This window comes from Schistocerca serialis, chromosome 4 (assembly GCF_023864345.2).
Source record: "Schistocerca serialis cubense isolate TAMUIC-IGC-003099 chromosome 4, iqSchSeri2.2, whole genome shotgun sequence".
Lineage (NCBI taxonomy): Eukaryota > Metazoa > Arthropoda > Insecta > Orthoptera > Acrididae > Schistocerca > Schistocerca serialis.
Genome location: NC_064641.1, coordinates 345,318,132 through 345,330,893, shown reverse-complemented (window position 1 = coordinate 345,330,893; position 12,762 = coordinate 345,318,132). Strand labels below are relative to the sequence as shown.

The 12,762-nt window shown below is 38.0% G+C and overlaps 1 protein-coding gene across 1 annotated transcript in view; it reads left to right on the top strand.

The window, feature by feature from the left end:
• The window catches only part of LOC126474447 (MAP kinase-activating death domain protein), a 596,268-nt gene that overhangs the window by 339,200 nt on the left and 244,306 nt on the right, over positions 1-12,762 (top strand). Inside the window, exon 27 of the mRNA XM_050101918.1 lies at positions 7,493-7,641. Coding sequence (XP_049957875.1) covers positions 7,493-7,641 — 149 coding nt within the window. The remainder of the gene's footprint in view (positions 1-7,492; positions 7,642-12,762) is intronic.

Genomic DNA, 12,762 nt, shown 5'->3' with positions numbered 1-12,762 from the left:
AGCTTAAAGTGGCAACAACGAGAGTTTTCCGCGCACTCTGGTTATGCACCCTTTGTGGTAGGATCATAAAAAACTGGTGAAACCTGTTGGCTGTCGCACTGTCATAGTACTACATTGCTGGGTGAAGAGGCTATGTTGAGTGCACTCGTACACACGTGGTCGCGAAACTGGGCTGCCGATCCGGTGGTTTGTTCTGGCAAACTGGAGGCATAAAAATGTCTGTTACTGATTTGTAAAGAAGGTGAGGCTGGTGTAGATTGGCAATAGTTGAATGCATGTGCGTTTTGCACAAATAGCGGCATCGCACACGGCACTACTGTAACTGACGTCGTGGTGCGTAGAGGATAGGAGCACGTGTGCGAATTTCGGTCCCTTTGAACTTTGTACAAGCAATCGATTGTCACACTATTTAATAGAGCGTCCACTTCACTTTTCATTTATTCTTGTGCGTAATCTGGTGTAACAAAACCTGAGTCCATTGTCTGAGGTATCTGCATAACACTCGGTTGTTGTGGAGTTGCTAAAGTAGAGGTTATCCTCCTCGAAGATCCTAGATCATTGTCCGTTAGCTGCGAAATAACTGACAGCGGAGGATTGTGTTGGCTGGTTGTAAGAGGTGGGCCACCAAATCTTCGTAAAGAATGTTTGGTGATGTAACTATGGCATCGTACATGAAACCTGTTGATTCTATACGATCAGTCGCGGAAGACGTAGATCTTTTTGTCCGGGGTCACCAATATGGGATTCTGGATATGGATTGTAATATACGCAATAAACAGTTCCCAAGTTTTCTATATACACATGTATTTTACCATAAAGACTGATACACATGAACCCTGCATGAAGTACAAAGGCAGACTGAATTAAACATGGCGGCTTGTCAGAGCAGTTCATGTTCCAAAGATTGTAAATTGTGTGGTCGATGTGACCTATCGACGCCACAACTATTTATCCTAACCAAATAAAAGCATCTGATTAATGTAATAAAGATGTTGGCATTTAATTAATTAATACAGAAAAAGTGGAAAATGCCACATTCTTTTAATAAATTCATTGCTATGGTACTGACTATGAAAAAGTAATAAAATTGTATCAGATTCCCTTGACTGAATTAGTGTAATTGAATTACTCAACACACCTCCAACATACAGCAGATTCCAATCATAAAATTTCTTGTAATCCACTGTGTATACACTGTGTGAGTGTGGATAGGACACCAGCAGTTTGCTATGGGGCCATATTGACAGTTTTTTGTGCGTGGCCTTACACTGTGCTGCTATAAATGACAACTCAGATTGCATGAAGTAACTGATGATGCCCTACCTGTATCAAATGCATAATTTTTGAGCCAACAAAGAGCTTTCTGAAATCTAAGACTGTTTTTAATGTTAATTTAGATAAAAATTACCCATAAACAGTGAATGTTAGAAAGTACTCATGGTAAACAGGTACTAAGTAAAATAAAGGTAGTAAGTATGTAGCAGTTAAAAATTGATTATCTTTTGTGTAAATCTGGAAAATAATTGATGAAACTTTTGGCTACTTTTGATGAATAATGTCATCAAAATATCAGTTTCATTCCTAGGCATAATAACATTTGCTTCAGTAGAGACAGTGTGAAGTAAATGCACATTATCATTATGATGTGCCACATGATAAAATGGTTCTCTTCGTACACTAACTGATGGCCAAGTCAGTTCATTTAACAGACAACCTATATGCAGATTACAACCTCCTAAATATCATTCATTTTTATTTCTGGCTTTAAAAGTGAACATCTGAGGTTGGGCTTTACCATGGCTGTTATCAATATTAATTGTTATGTACGAATCATATACTGTATGGACAATTCAGGTAGAATGTGAATAATTTACGGAGTATAGGAAGCAACTCACTGAAATGTAGAAGTGCAGAACTGTTGAAAGGCACATTTAGGCACATATACTCTGAAGCGGCAAAGAAACTGGCATAGGCATGCATAATCAAACACAGAGATATGTAAACAGGCAGAATACAGTCCTGTGGTTGGCAGTGTTTATATAAGACAACAAGTGTCTGGTGCAGTTGTCAGATCTGTTACTGCTGCTACAAAGGCAGGTTATCAAGACTTAAGTGAGTTTGAATGTACAGCACACAAGTGATGGGCTACAGCATCTCCAAGGTAGCTATGAAATGTGGATTTTCCTGAATCACCATTTCACAAATGTACCATGAATATCATGAATCTGTTAAAATATCAAGTTTCCAACATTGATGCTTCCAGTCGAAGATCCTGCAAGAACAGGACCAATGATGACTGAAAAGAACATGACAGAAGCACAACCCTTCCACAAATTGCTGTAAATTTCAATGCTGAGCCATCAACAAGTGTCAGCATGTGAACCATTCAATGAAACATCAACTATATTGGCTTTTGGAGCCAAAGGCCCACTAGTGTACCCTTGATGACACAAAGATTTACACCTTGCCCATCAACACTGACATTGGACTGTTGATGGCTGGAAACATGTTGCCTGGCTGAACAAGTCTCGTTTCAAATTGTATCAAGCAGATGGAAGTGTGTGGGTATGGAATCCAGAGATCCTGCATGTCAGCAAGGGACTGTTCAAGTTGGTGGAGGCTCTGTAATGGTGTGGGGCATGTGTAGTTGGAGTGATGTGGGACCCCTGATATATCTGGATAAGACTCTGACAGGTGACACCTACATAAGTATCCTGTCTGATCACTTGCATCTGTTAATGTCCATTGTGTATTCCGATGGACTTGGGCAATTGCAGCAGGACAATGTGGCAGCCCCCATGTCCAGAATTGCTACAGAGTGGCGGGCATGTAATGTTTTCTTAGCACCTATTGACTTTTAATGGTTTCTGAGTCAATAAATTCTTGCTTGTTGAAATAGGTGCAGTCACAATTTCATTCAACTCAACATGAATCCAGCTACTCATTCTTCATTACATTCAGTGAAGATTTCATCAAGTATTTGTTTAGAAGTGCATAATGAACAAAAATGAAGAACGGTCAACATTCAGCTGTAGTTGATTTCAAAATAGAATGTATGCTGCGTGGAAATGATTTAAAAATACAATTTATAGTCTGTGGAAAAGATTGACTATGTCACTGCATCCATAGGTAGGAGTGTTTTAATATCTGTGTTTATTAACTATAGGTGAGATGTGGCCTTGGTTCATTCTTGATTATTGATTATCATTTTCTTCCTGGAATTTCCATTATTGTAATAACAAACTTATTTAGACTTTTAGCAAATGGAAAATTCACTTGGGAAAACCATAAAATCCCAGGAAGACAGAATTGGTGACCTACCTTACCTTCAGAAAGTGAAATTTTGAGTACTTCTGACAAACTCACATAAAATTACAAAGAACTATCATAGCTTTCAGAACAATTGTTTGCTTCCTTGGGAAGGAAAGAGAGAAGGAGAGGAGAAATGTAGATTGGAGGGGCAGGTCACAACTACTGTTCTGGGAACAAAGGGAGACAAAGATGAGAAGGATAGAGAGAGGAGAAAATCAAAGATATTACATTGGCATTGTGGTGACTTCTCTTCAGAGGTGACAGACGGATAGAATGAGAAGTAAAAATTGATTAAGACAAAGAGAAATGAAATTGGTGGTGCAATTAAGAATTAAGAAAGTGGGAAAGGAAATGGAGGAAAATCGAAGGGTTAGAAAGGTGGGGAGGAGGAGTAAGATAATGTATTTTGCCTAGGATGATTGTTGTACCAGTATATGTCTGTTTGATGCACACATGTAATTATAGTAAGTTCTTTTGGTAATTGGGTTTACTTTGTGTGTGATTCACATTGGTTTGTCGCATACAAGATTATGCAAGTTATTGCAAATGTAGAAGAATTTAAGCAACCTTTTTCATAAACATATTTCATAAAAGCAATGGAAGTAACGTTCAGTGATGCTAATAGAGTAAGAAATGTACTCACAGCTGTTTAAATATCTGGAACATTCCTTGTCCCCATCACAAGTACTGAATAATTCTAAAACTAGGTCTAGAAATATTGTGTTCATGGTGTAGCCCTAGGCCTGATCACAGATGCTTTAGATGTTATGTATTTAAATTTTTGGATTTTGATGCCCCTGGTTTTTGAATTTCAGTTATTTTTCTGACAAGATTCTTTTTCGGTGGCACCAGATTCACTTCAACACATCACAGCACTCTGGCCACACCTTTATGTATAGTTTCATTTTGTTTATACAATACTGTGTGCTTAGCAGCTTTGTGTCATGTGTACCAGTAACTGTCACATTCTTGAATGGAATTCTGTTTCCTCAATAATTCTGAGCCCCACTATTTTAAAAAAGAAAGCACCTGTTTGTAAACTTATAAATACAGTATGGGGGACAGCAACTTGCCTATTTAAATTTGGCACCCTGAAGCAAAGGTCATTCTGAGAAGGTGGGGGGTAGGCACATTCAAGAGGGCAGAGTGTGAAGTTGTAGATTCAGTGTTTCACTTAGTATCATGGAGTAGACAAAACTGTAATGTACATTCACTGATGATGTGTACTTTTGTAATGGTCACTCTATCATTGCCATACAATGAGCATCCCATACTCATTTCAATGGTATGCCTCGAGTCTTGTTCCTGGCTGGCAGTTGTATGTTTCATGAGTAAACAACTTCAGGGAAACTGGCGATGCGTAGGGGGGGGGGCTTCCATGCCATGAACAGCAAGGTCACAGGTCACCCCCAGAACATTGGGTAAGTAAGGGTTTCTGTTTTATGATCTTCCAGCGCTCTACCAACAAACATGTGGCTTCTGTTGGGTTGTCTTCTCATTCTGTAGGGTGAATCCTTTATGAAGAACTAAAATTTCATGCCTACAAGTTAGCTGTGGTGCAGCAACTAAATCTATGAGATTTTGTTGCTTGAGAAACTATGTCAGGTGCTTTTTTGCATGCCTAACAATGAACTTGTTCTCTTCAGTGATGAGTCTCACTTCCATCTTCTGGGATCTGTAAATAGGCATAACATATGCTACTGGAATTCACAATGTTTAACTATACATATAGTACTACAACTTGGAATAATTGGTCCATGATTTTTTTGAAGAATATTGATGTGCAGTTTTGGTGACTTCTGACCATTAAGTCCACATAATTCAGGAGTTTTTGCTGCCAACACTCAATGAGTTGGATGTGGGCAGCATATGGTTCAACAGGATGGTGCTTCAGCACACACAGAGTGTGTTTCGAGAACTGTTTTGCTACACTACTTCCCAGGATACCTCATCTTCTTGAGAGGTGATCTGCACCGGCCAAGGTGGTGACCTGGTTAGCTCCATGTGACAGTCATGCTCCATGCCCCATGTGACAATGACTTTTTCATGGAATATTCCTAGTTCCCTTCCTCATATGAAGAACAACGTTCATCAAGATGTCACCAACATACTCCTTGATATGCTGGAAAGAGTTGAAGAAAACTTCTGAGTTCAATTAACACAATGTATTGAGAATAATGGACGTCATCTGCTTGATATCATCTTTAAAATTGTGCAGACAGATAGTACTGAAATGTTGTACTTGGTGCTGTTCAAAGAATTAAATATAAACCTGCCTTGCTTTTATTTAAATTGAATTTTTAAATAAGCATGTTGCTCTGCCCTACTCTGTTCATTATTGGTGTATATTTCATAGAATGTGAAGGGTATATAATTCCCTGAAATATTCATTTTATGTGTTTCTGTGGCAGTTCTTATTAATTTTGAACTTCTAAAAAACAACTACATGGCACACAATAAATTGTATCTGGGACCATAAATAAGAAAAAAATGAGAAATGTAATAGTGCATTTGTAGAGAATATTGTCCTGGAAAACCACATGGGTATAGTGATCTTTGTCGATTGATTTCAAATAAAAGATTAGTGAAGTGGTGTAGCGACTGTGGTTCAGAATACATGTTAAAATGTAGATCACCCATTTAATTGGTTGTGTAAATCAACTGAAAGATTGGAGGAAGGAAATTGTATAGGACAGAGACTAGTAAAGTAGCGCGGTACCAGGGCTTAGGACCATGCCTACTACAGTAATCCAGTTTTAAATCAGACTTCAGTGTGCACCACAAACAAACAAGAAAAGTTTTCATCATAATTTTACATTACATGTGAGAGGAAATGGAGAAAGTAGGGTGGGAATGGAAAGGGGGGAGGGGTACAGTATTGGGTAAGTCATTCTTATCTTACAGGGCAGCTAGGGGTGGAAACAACATACACTTACCAGAGCTGAAGGTGGCACAGCCATGCATGTTGAGGATTTCTTACATCTCATACTATTATAAAACTCCATAAATTGATCTCTGGCCATGAAATGCTGATTTAATAGGCAGCTCTGTGTGGGAAATAGTTTACAGGGAAGGACATTCAGAGAAAAAAGCAAAAGTAGGTGTTTCTAGAATGAAATTTTCACTCTACAGCGGAGTGTGCACTGATATGAAACTTCCTGGCAGATGAAAACTGTGTGCTGGATTGAGACTTGAACTCGGGACCTTTGCCTTTCGTGGGCAAGTGCTCTACCAACTGAGCTACCCAAGCATGACTCACATCCCGTATTCACAGCTTTAATTCCGCCAGTACCTCATCTCCTATCTTCCAAACTTCACAGAAGCTCTCCTGCGAACCTTGCAGAAATAGCACTCCTGGAAGAAAGGAGGAGAGCTTCTGTGGAGTTTGGAAGGTAGGAGACGAGGTACTGGTGGAATTAAAGCTGTGTGTGTGGGGCGTGAGTCATGGTTGGGCAGCTCAGTTGATAGAGCACTTGCCTGCAAAAGGCAAAGGTCCCGAGTTCGAGTCTCGGTCCAGTACACAGTTTTAATCTACCAGGAAGTTTCAAAGTAGGTGTCTTTGAAAGGCTGCTGATTAAAGTACTGTATGGAATAATGTTGCAGAGCAAGGTGAAAAAGAATGTCCATAAAAGAACTATTTGAATGTTAATTAACTTTTATACTGGGCATTTTGTTCCCAGTGAGTTGTTCTGTTCCAGCTATCATTTTGTTGCACACAGAAACTGAATACCCTGTGTGAGTTTTCTGGGTTTGAGATGCTGTAGAAGATTCAGCTGCCATTTTCTGGTGTTCTGTTTCAGTACTTAGTTTATGCAACTAGTATTTGTCTCCTGGTGTCTCTAGGGTTATTTTCATGCTGCTAAAACACATGGAAATATAATAACAACAACATGTTTGATACATCAAAAAAAAATTTCACGTTGTCCGAGTCATTACTTTTTGTTTACATACATGCCAGATGAAAATGCAGTTACTGTTGTTCAGAGAATAAACTTTTTTTAATACATGTGACAGCTTTGACAGTATTTAAAACGTGAATTGTCAATATGTTTTGAAGACACAACAACTGCAGTAATATTTATGCCACACCCTGAAATGTGTCATATTGCTTTATGTGTTCATGACTGACACATCAACAAGTCATGCACATAAAATAATATTGAACTGGATCTTTAAACAGATTCACCTCCATCAGTGCGGTTGATTCAGGATCCTCAACAAGGAACAGAAGAAAGTGGTGATGGGCAGTCTACCACTGATATGCTCCGTGATTTGCTCAATCAGAAACGGCATTTGCTTTTATCTAAACTAACCTCCATGGACTCTGAGGTAAGTTACAAGTACAATGGTGTAGTGAGAGCAGGAAACTTGTTCTGAATTTTGTCATACTTATAGTTTTAAAAATCCACAGAACTATAGGAGCATGTTGATCTCCACTTTTCCTGCAAGTGACTCTCCCACTACATCTCTAGACCATCCCAAAACCCGCATTACTTAGCTGCAAAATTCAACTGAGTTTATGATTTGGATTATTGCTTGCTTCCCACATAATTCATTTGCTTTCTTTGATGAACACTATATACCACATAATACAGTAATCGTATACACAGATCATAGCTGCCCTTATGTTTTATGAAAGGCATGATTTTTTAGTTCCTTTCCTTTTTCTTTCTGTATTTGATGTAAAGCCGTTACAATCACTTATTTGGTGTATACTACCCATAAAAACTTTGCACATGTTTCTGGTATTGATAAAACTCTGCTGCTCTGTTTATTGATATGTGCTCTTGATTTAATAAAGGAAAAAGTTATTACATGAAAATTTACCTTCCTTATTGCGAAGCAAGGAAAAATCCCGTTAGCAGTTGCTAAAGCCAAAGAATCTATGTAGGAGAGGAATGTTCTTGATTGACTAAAATGTAGTCAAGAAATTCCAATAGAAACCTATAAAGTTCCTGCCAAATGTTTGAGCTCCACAAAAGTTCAGTGTTTGACAAGTATTGTGTGGCATTGAAGAATGTTCCAAAAGCAGATGCATGAAATTAAAAAGTAGAGACTTTTAGACACTGGTCTTAACTTTCATGTGTTAATATTAGCAATAAATTTGTAGCATATTACATCTGTCCATTGGTAGGCAAAAAATAAATGAATTTACATTTTTTTATGGACTATCCTTACAAATATTTCTTACTTTCCACCCTTCAAAAATTTCTGTGCTTATGTTTCAAAATATATATATTTGTAATCTAGTGTATTCATACTTTCCTTCCCATTGTGTAGATTCACCCACCCCTTATCTTTTCAAGCTGTAGTAGAAATTATAAAGCTACAGTATTGTAAATATTCATCTTATAATCTCCTTTTTATCTTTAAGAATAGATTATTATGCCTATCCATTCAGTCCTTTTATTTGTGTCATGTGTCACATATCCCAGTAATTCAGTAAAATTGTCAGGAACTTGAATGGATTAGTGTTGAGTACATGGTGTGTCTGAAAGTAAAACTTGGAACACTTATGTTGAATATCTGTTAATCATTCAAGTTTTCCTAATGTCAATATCAGAGATTCACAAATCGTTGTGTTTATTGTGTTCTTATGTCTTCAATTGGTTTTTTAGTTTGTAATATTTGATTTCTTGTGAAGTTTCTTATTCAGGCATTAAATAATCTTATATAGACATTATTAATTTTGTAAACTCAGTGTAAAGCATGATTCATGTTTTGTGTGGTTTTTAATTGTTTCGAAATGAAGCAGGTATATAGAGTTTTGGAATGACAACAGCTGGCTGGCCTATGTTGAAAGAACAATTTTATTTATTTGATTGTTGTCTCAATCTTAATTCCAGATAAACAATGAGTATGAAGCCAAGTTTCTGCATGCATGCTGTGTGATTATTTTATGCTGTCCATTTCTGTATTAATACATTATACTTATTTTGTGCTTTATTATTGGGGTACTGTTCCATATATTTCACTATGAGTCTCTGTAAGCTTAACACAGTTTTACAGTTTGTGAAACAATTTTTCTAATTTTAGTTCTTTTGTCAATTTACTTTCAGTATTAATAAATTTTAAAGGAAAAAACCTTATCAGAAAATTGCAGTGGGTAGTTTTTTTTTAGATGATTTTAAGATCTTTGAATCCCACGGAACACTGCATATTATGAACATTTTTACATGGTAAACCTATTTTGGTAACAAATTCAACAGTAAATGTGCAATACACAAGAGCTTATCTTAGAAGAAAGATTAAGGAAAGGCAAACCTACGTTTCTAGCATTTGTAGACTTAGAGAAAGCTTTTGACAATGTTGACTGGAATACTCTCTTTCAAATTCTAAAGGTGGCAGGGGTAAAATACAGGGAGTGAAAGGCTATTTACAATTTGTACAGAAACCAGATGGCAGTTATAAGAGTCGAGGGACATGAAAGGGAAGCAGTGGTTGGGAAGGGAGTAAGACAGGGTTGTAGCCTCTCCCCGATGTTGTTCAATCTGTATATTGAGCAAGCAGTAAAGGAAACAAAAGAAAAATTCGGAGTAGGTATTAAAATTCATGGAGAAGAAATAAAAACTTTGAGGTTCGCCGATGACATTGTAATACTGTCAGAGACAGCAAAAGACTTGGAAGAGCAGTTGAATGGAATGGACAGTGTCTTGAAAGGAGGATATAAGATGAACATCAACAAAAGCAAAACAAGGATAATGGAATGTAGTCTAATTAAGTCGGGTGATGCTGAGGGAATTAGATTAGGAAATGAGGCACTTAAGGTAGTAAAGGAGTTTTGCTATTTGGGGAGCAAAATAACTGATGATGGTCGAAGTAGAGAGGATATAAAATGTAGGCTGGCAATGGCAAGGAAAGCGTTTCTGAAGAAGAGAAATTTGTTAACATCCAGTATTGATTTAAGTGTCAGGAAGTCATTTCTGAAAGTATTTGTATGGAGTGTAGCCATGTATGGAAGTGAAACATGGACGATAAATAGTTTGGACAAGAAGAGAATAGAAGCTTTAGAAATGTGGTGCTACAGAAGAATGCTGAAGATTAGATGGGTAGATCACATAACTAATGAGGAAGTATTGAATAGAATTGGGGAGAAGAGAAGTTTGTGGCACAACTTGACCAGAAGAAGGGATCGGTTGGTAGGACATGTTCTGAGGCATCAAGGGATCACCAATTTAGTATTGGAGGGCAGCGTGGAGGGTAAAAATCGTAGAGGGAGACCAAGAGATGAATACACTAAGCAGATTCAGAAGGATGTAGGTTGCAGTAGGTACTGGGAGATGAAAAAGCTTGCACAGGATAGAGTAGCATGGAGAGCTGCATCAAACCAGTCTCAGGACTGAAGACCACAACAACAACAACAATGAGACATCAACAAGCAAGTTTATTATGTCAGGAAATACATCAATGGATGAGTAAACAGCAATTTACAGGAAAATACCATACATTTGTTTTTATTATTAGAACACATAATTACTGAAAATTTGCTTCATAATGCTTGGATATCCCTGTTATGTGACAACACTACAATAAAAAAAGAAATAAATGGTTGTCATCCCTGATATTTGTGTATTGGTATCTGGTGTAAATGCACTGCAATTCAAAGAGAAAGTGCACTATTTGGTGACCAAAGCACAGTTGTCGAGTTCTTACCTCTACCAGCTAATTCACATTACATCTCCATTGTGACTCACAGTGGCAAACAAAAATTAAATAACAAGGTACCATGATAATTAATAAAGCATACCCTCAGCTGAAAATTATTTATATAGATTTATGTTACACAGATACAGTTGGAAATTATTAATGTGATTGTATATGATCTGCACGATTTCATATGATTGATCTGGAGTGAAATGATATAACAATGTCCATAAGCAACTTAATAACTGTCTAAGGACTATGAGAAATAGTTAGTGTCATGCTGGAGATTCTCATCAACATAGATGAGATCATCATATTAAGCTTTGTTATATCAGAAATATTTGCCATTAAAATACTATCTTGCCTACTGAATTTCACACTTTGAGCTATTCAGAACACTGGAATCACAAAAAGTCACAATAGCTCAAACCTATGGAAAGCAATTTGTAGCTGAAAACCAAATTCAAACAGCCCACAAAAATTTTACAATTTTTCTGCATAAAAATGACTAATATAGCATGTTTTAAGCCACCATAATGAAAGCTTTGAGGAACACATTCCTAAATGGAATGGTATAATGACAATATTAATCTACTTCGTCGTTTTGAAGCCATTCCTTTTATAACAGATATGACTATATGAGAAATATTTTGAAATAAATGATTAACGGAAAATCTCATATAAAGATGTGAAACAAATACTAACAAAGAGATAGAGGGGCTGGCCAGTACTTACCTGAGCTCAGTACAGCCGATAGATACACATAAAACAGAACTGAAAATTTACGTTCCTAGCTTTCGGAACAAATGTTCCTTCATTGGGGAGGAGAGAGGGGAAAGAAAGGGAAGAAGGGAAAGGAGATTCAGTTACTCACAACCCAGGTTATGAAGCAACAGGGAAAGGAAAATAGGGAGGGTAGCAAGGATGGAGGCATGGTTGTCAGAGGGAAGCCAAAGATATTCTACTGTAAGTACTGTGCCAGCTTCAAACCAAAGAGGATGCATACAGAAGTAAAGAGGTATATAGTATAAAGATAAACACAACTATGTAGGATGAAAAGATGCGTGAATGGCTAAAGAGGAAAGGGAAAGAGGAGAAGACTGAAGAGTGAATGGGAGTGAGGTTGTTTAACGTAGGTTCAGTCCAGGGGGATGGCGGGATGAAAGGATGTGTTGGAGTGCAAGTTCCCATCTCCGCAGTTCAGAGGGACTGGTGTTGGGTGGGAGAAGCCAAATGGCACATACGGTGTAGCAGGTTCCTAGAATTATGCTGGAGGGCATGCTCCACTGCTGGGTATTGGGCATCTCCTAGGCGGACAGTTCGTCTGTGTCCGTTCATGCGCTCAGCCAGTTTAGTTGTTGTCATGCCGATGTAAAAGGCTGTGCAGTGCAGGCATGTCAGCTGATAAATGACATGTGTAGTTTCACACGTAGCCCTGCCTTGAACTGTGTATGTTTTATCAGTAGCGGGGCTGGAGTAGGTGGTTGTGGGGGGATGCATGGGGCAGGTTTTGCAGCGGGGTCGGTTTCAGGGGTAGGAACCGCTGGGTAGAGAAGGTAGTCTGGGAATATTGTAGGGTTTAACAAGGATGTTATGGAGGTTAGGGGGGCGACAAAAGGCAACTCTGGGTGGTGTGGGGAGAATTTTGTCAAGGGATGATCTCATTTCAGGGGTTGACTTGAGAAAGCCATATCCCTGGCAGAGTAATTTGTTGATGTTTTCGAGGCCAGGATAATATTGGGTGACATGGGGGATGCTTCTGTGTGGTCTGGGGGTAGGAACATTGTTGTTGGATGGGGAGGAATG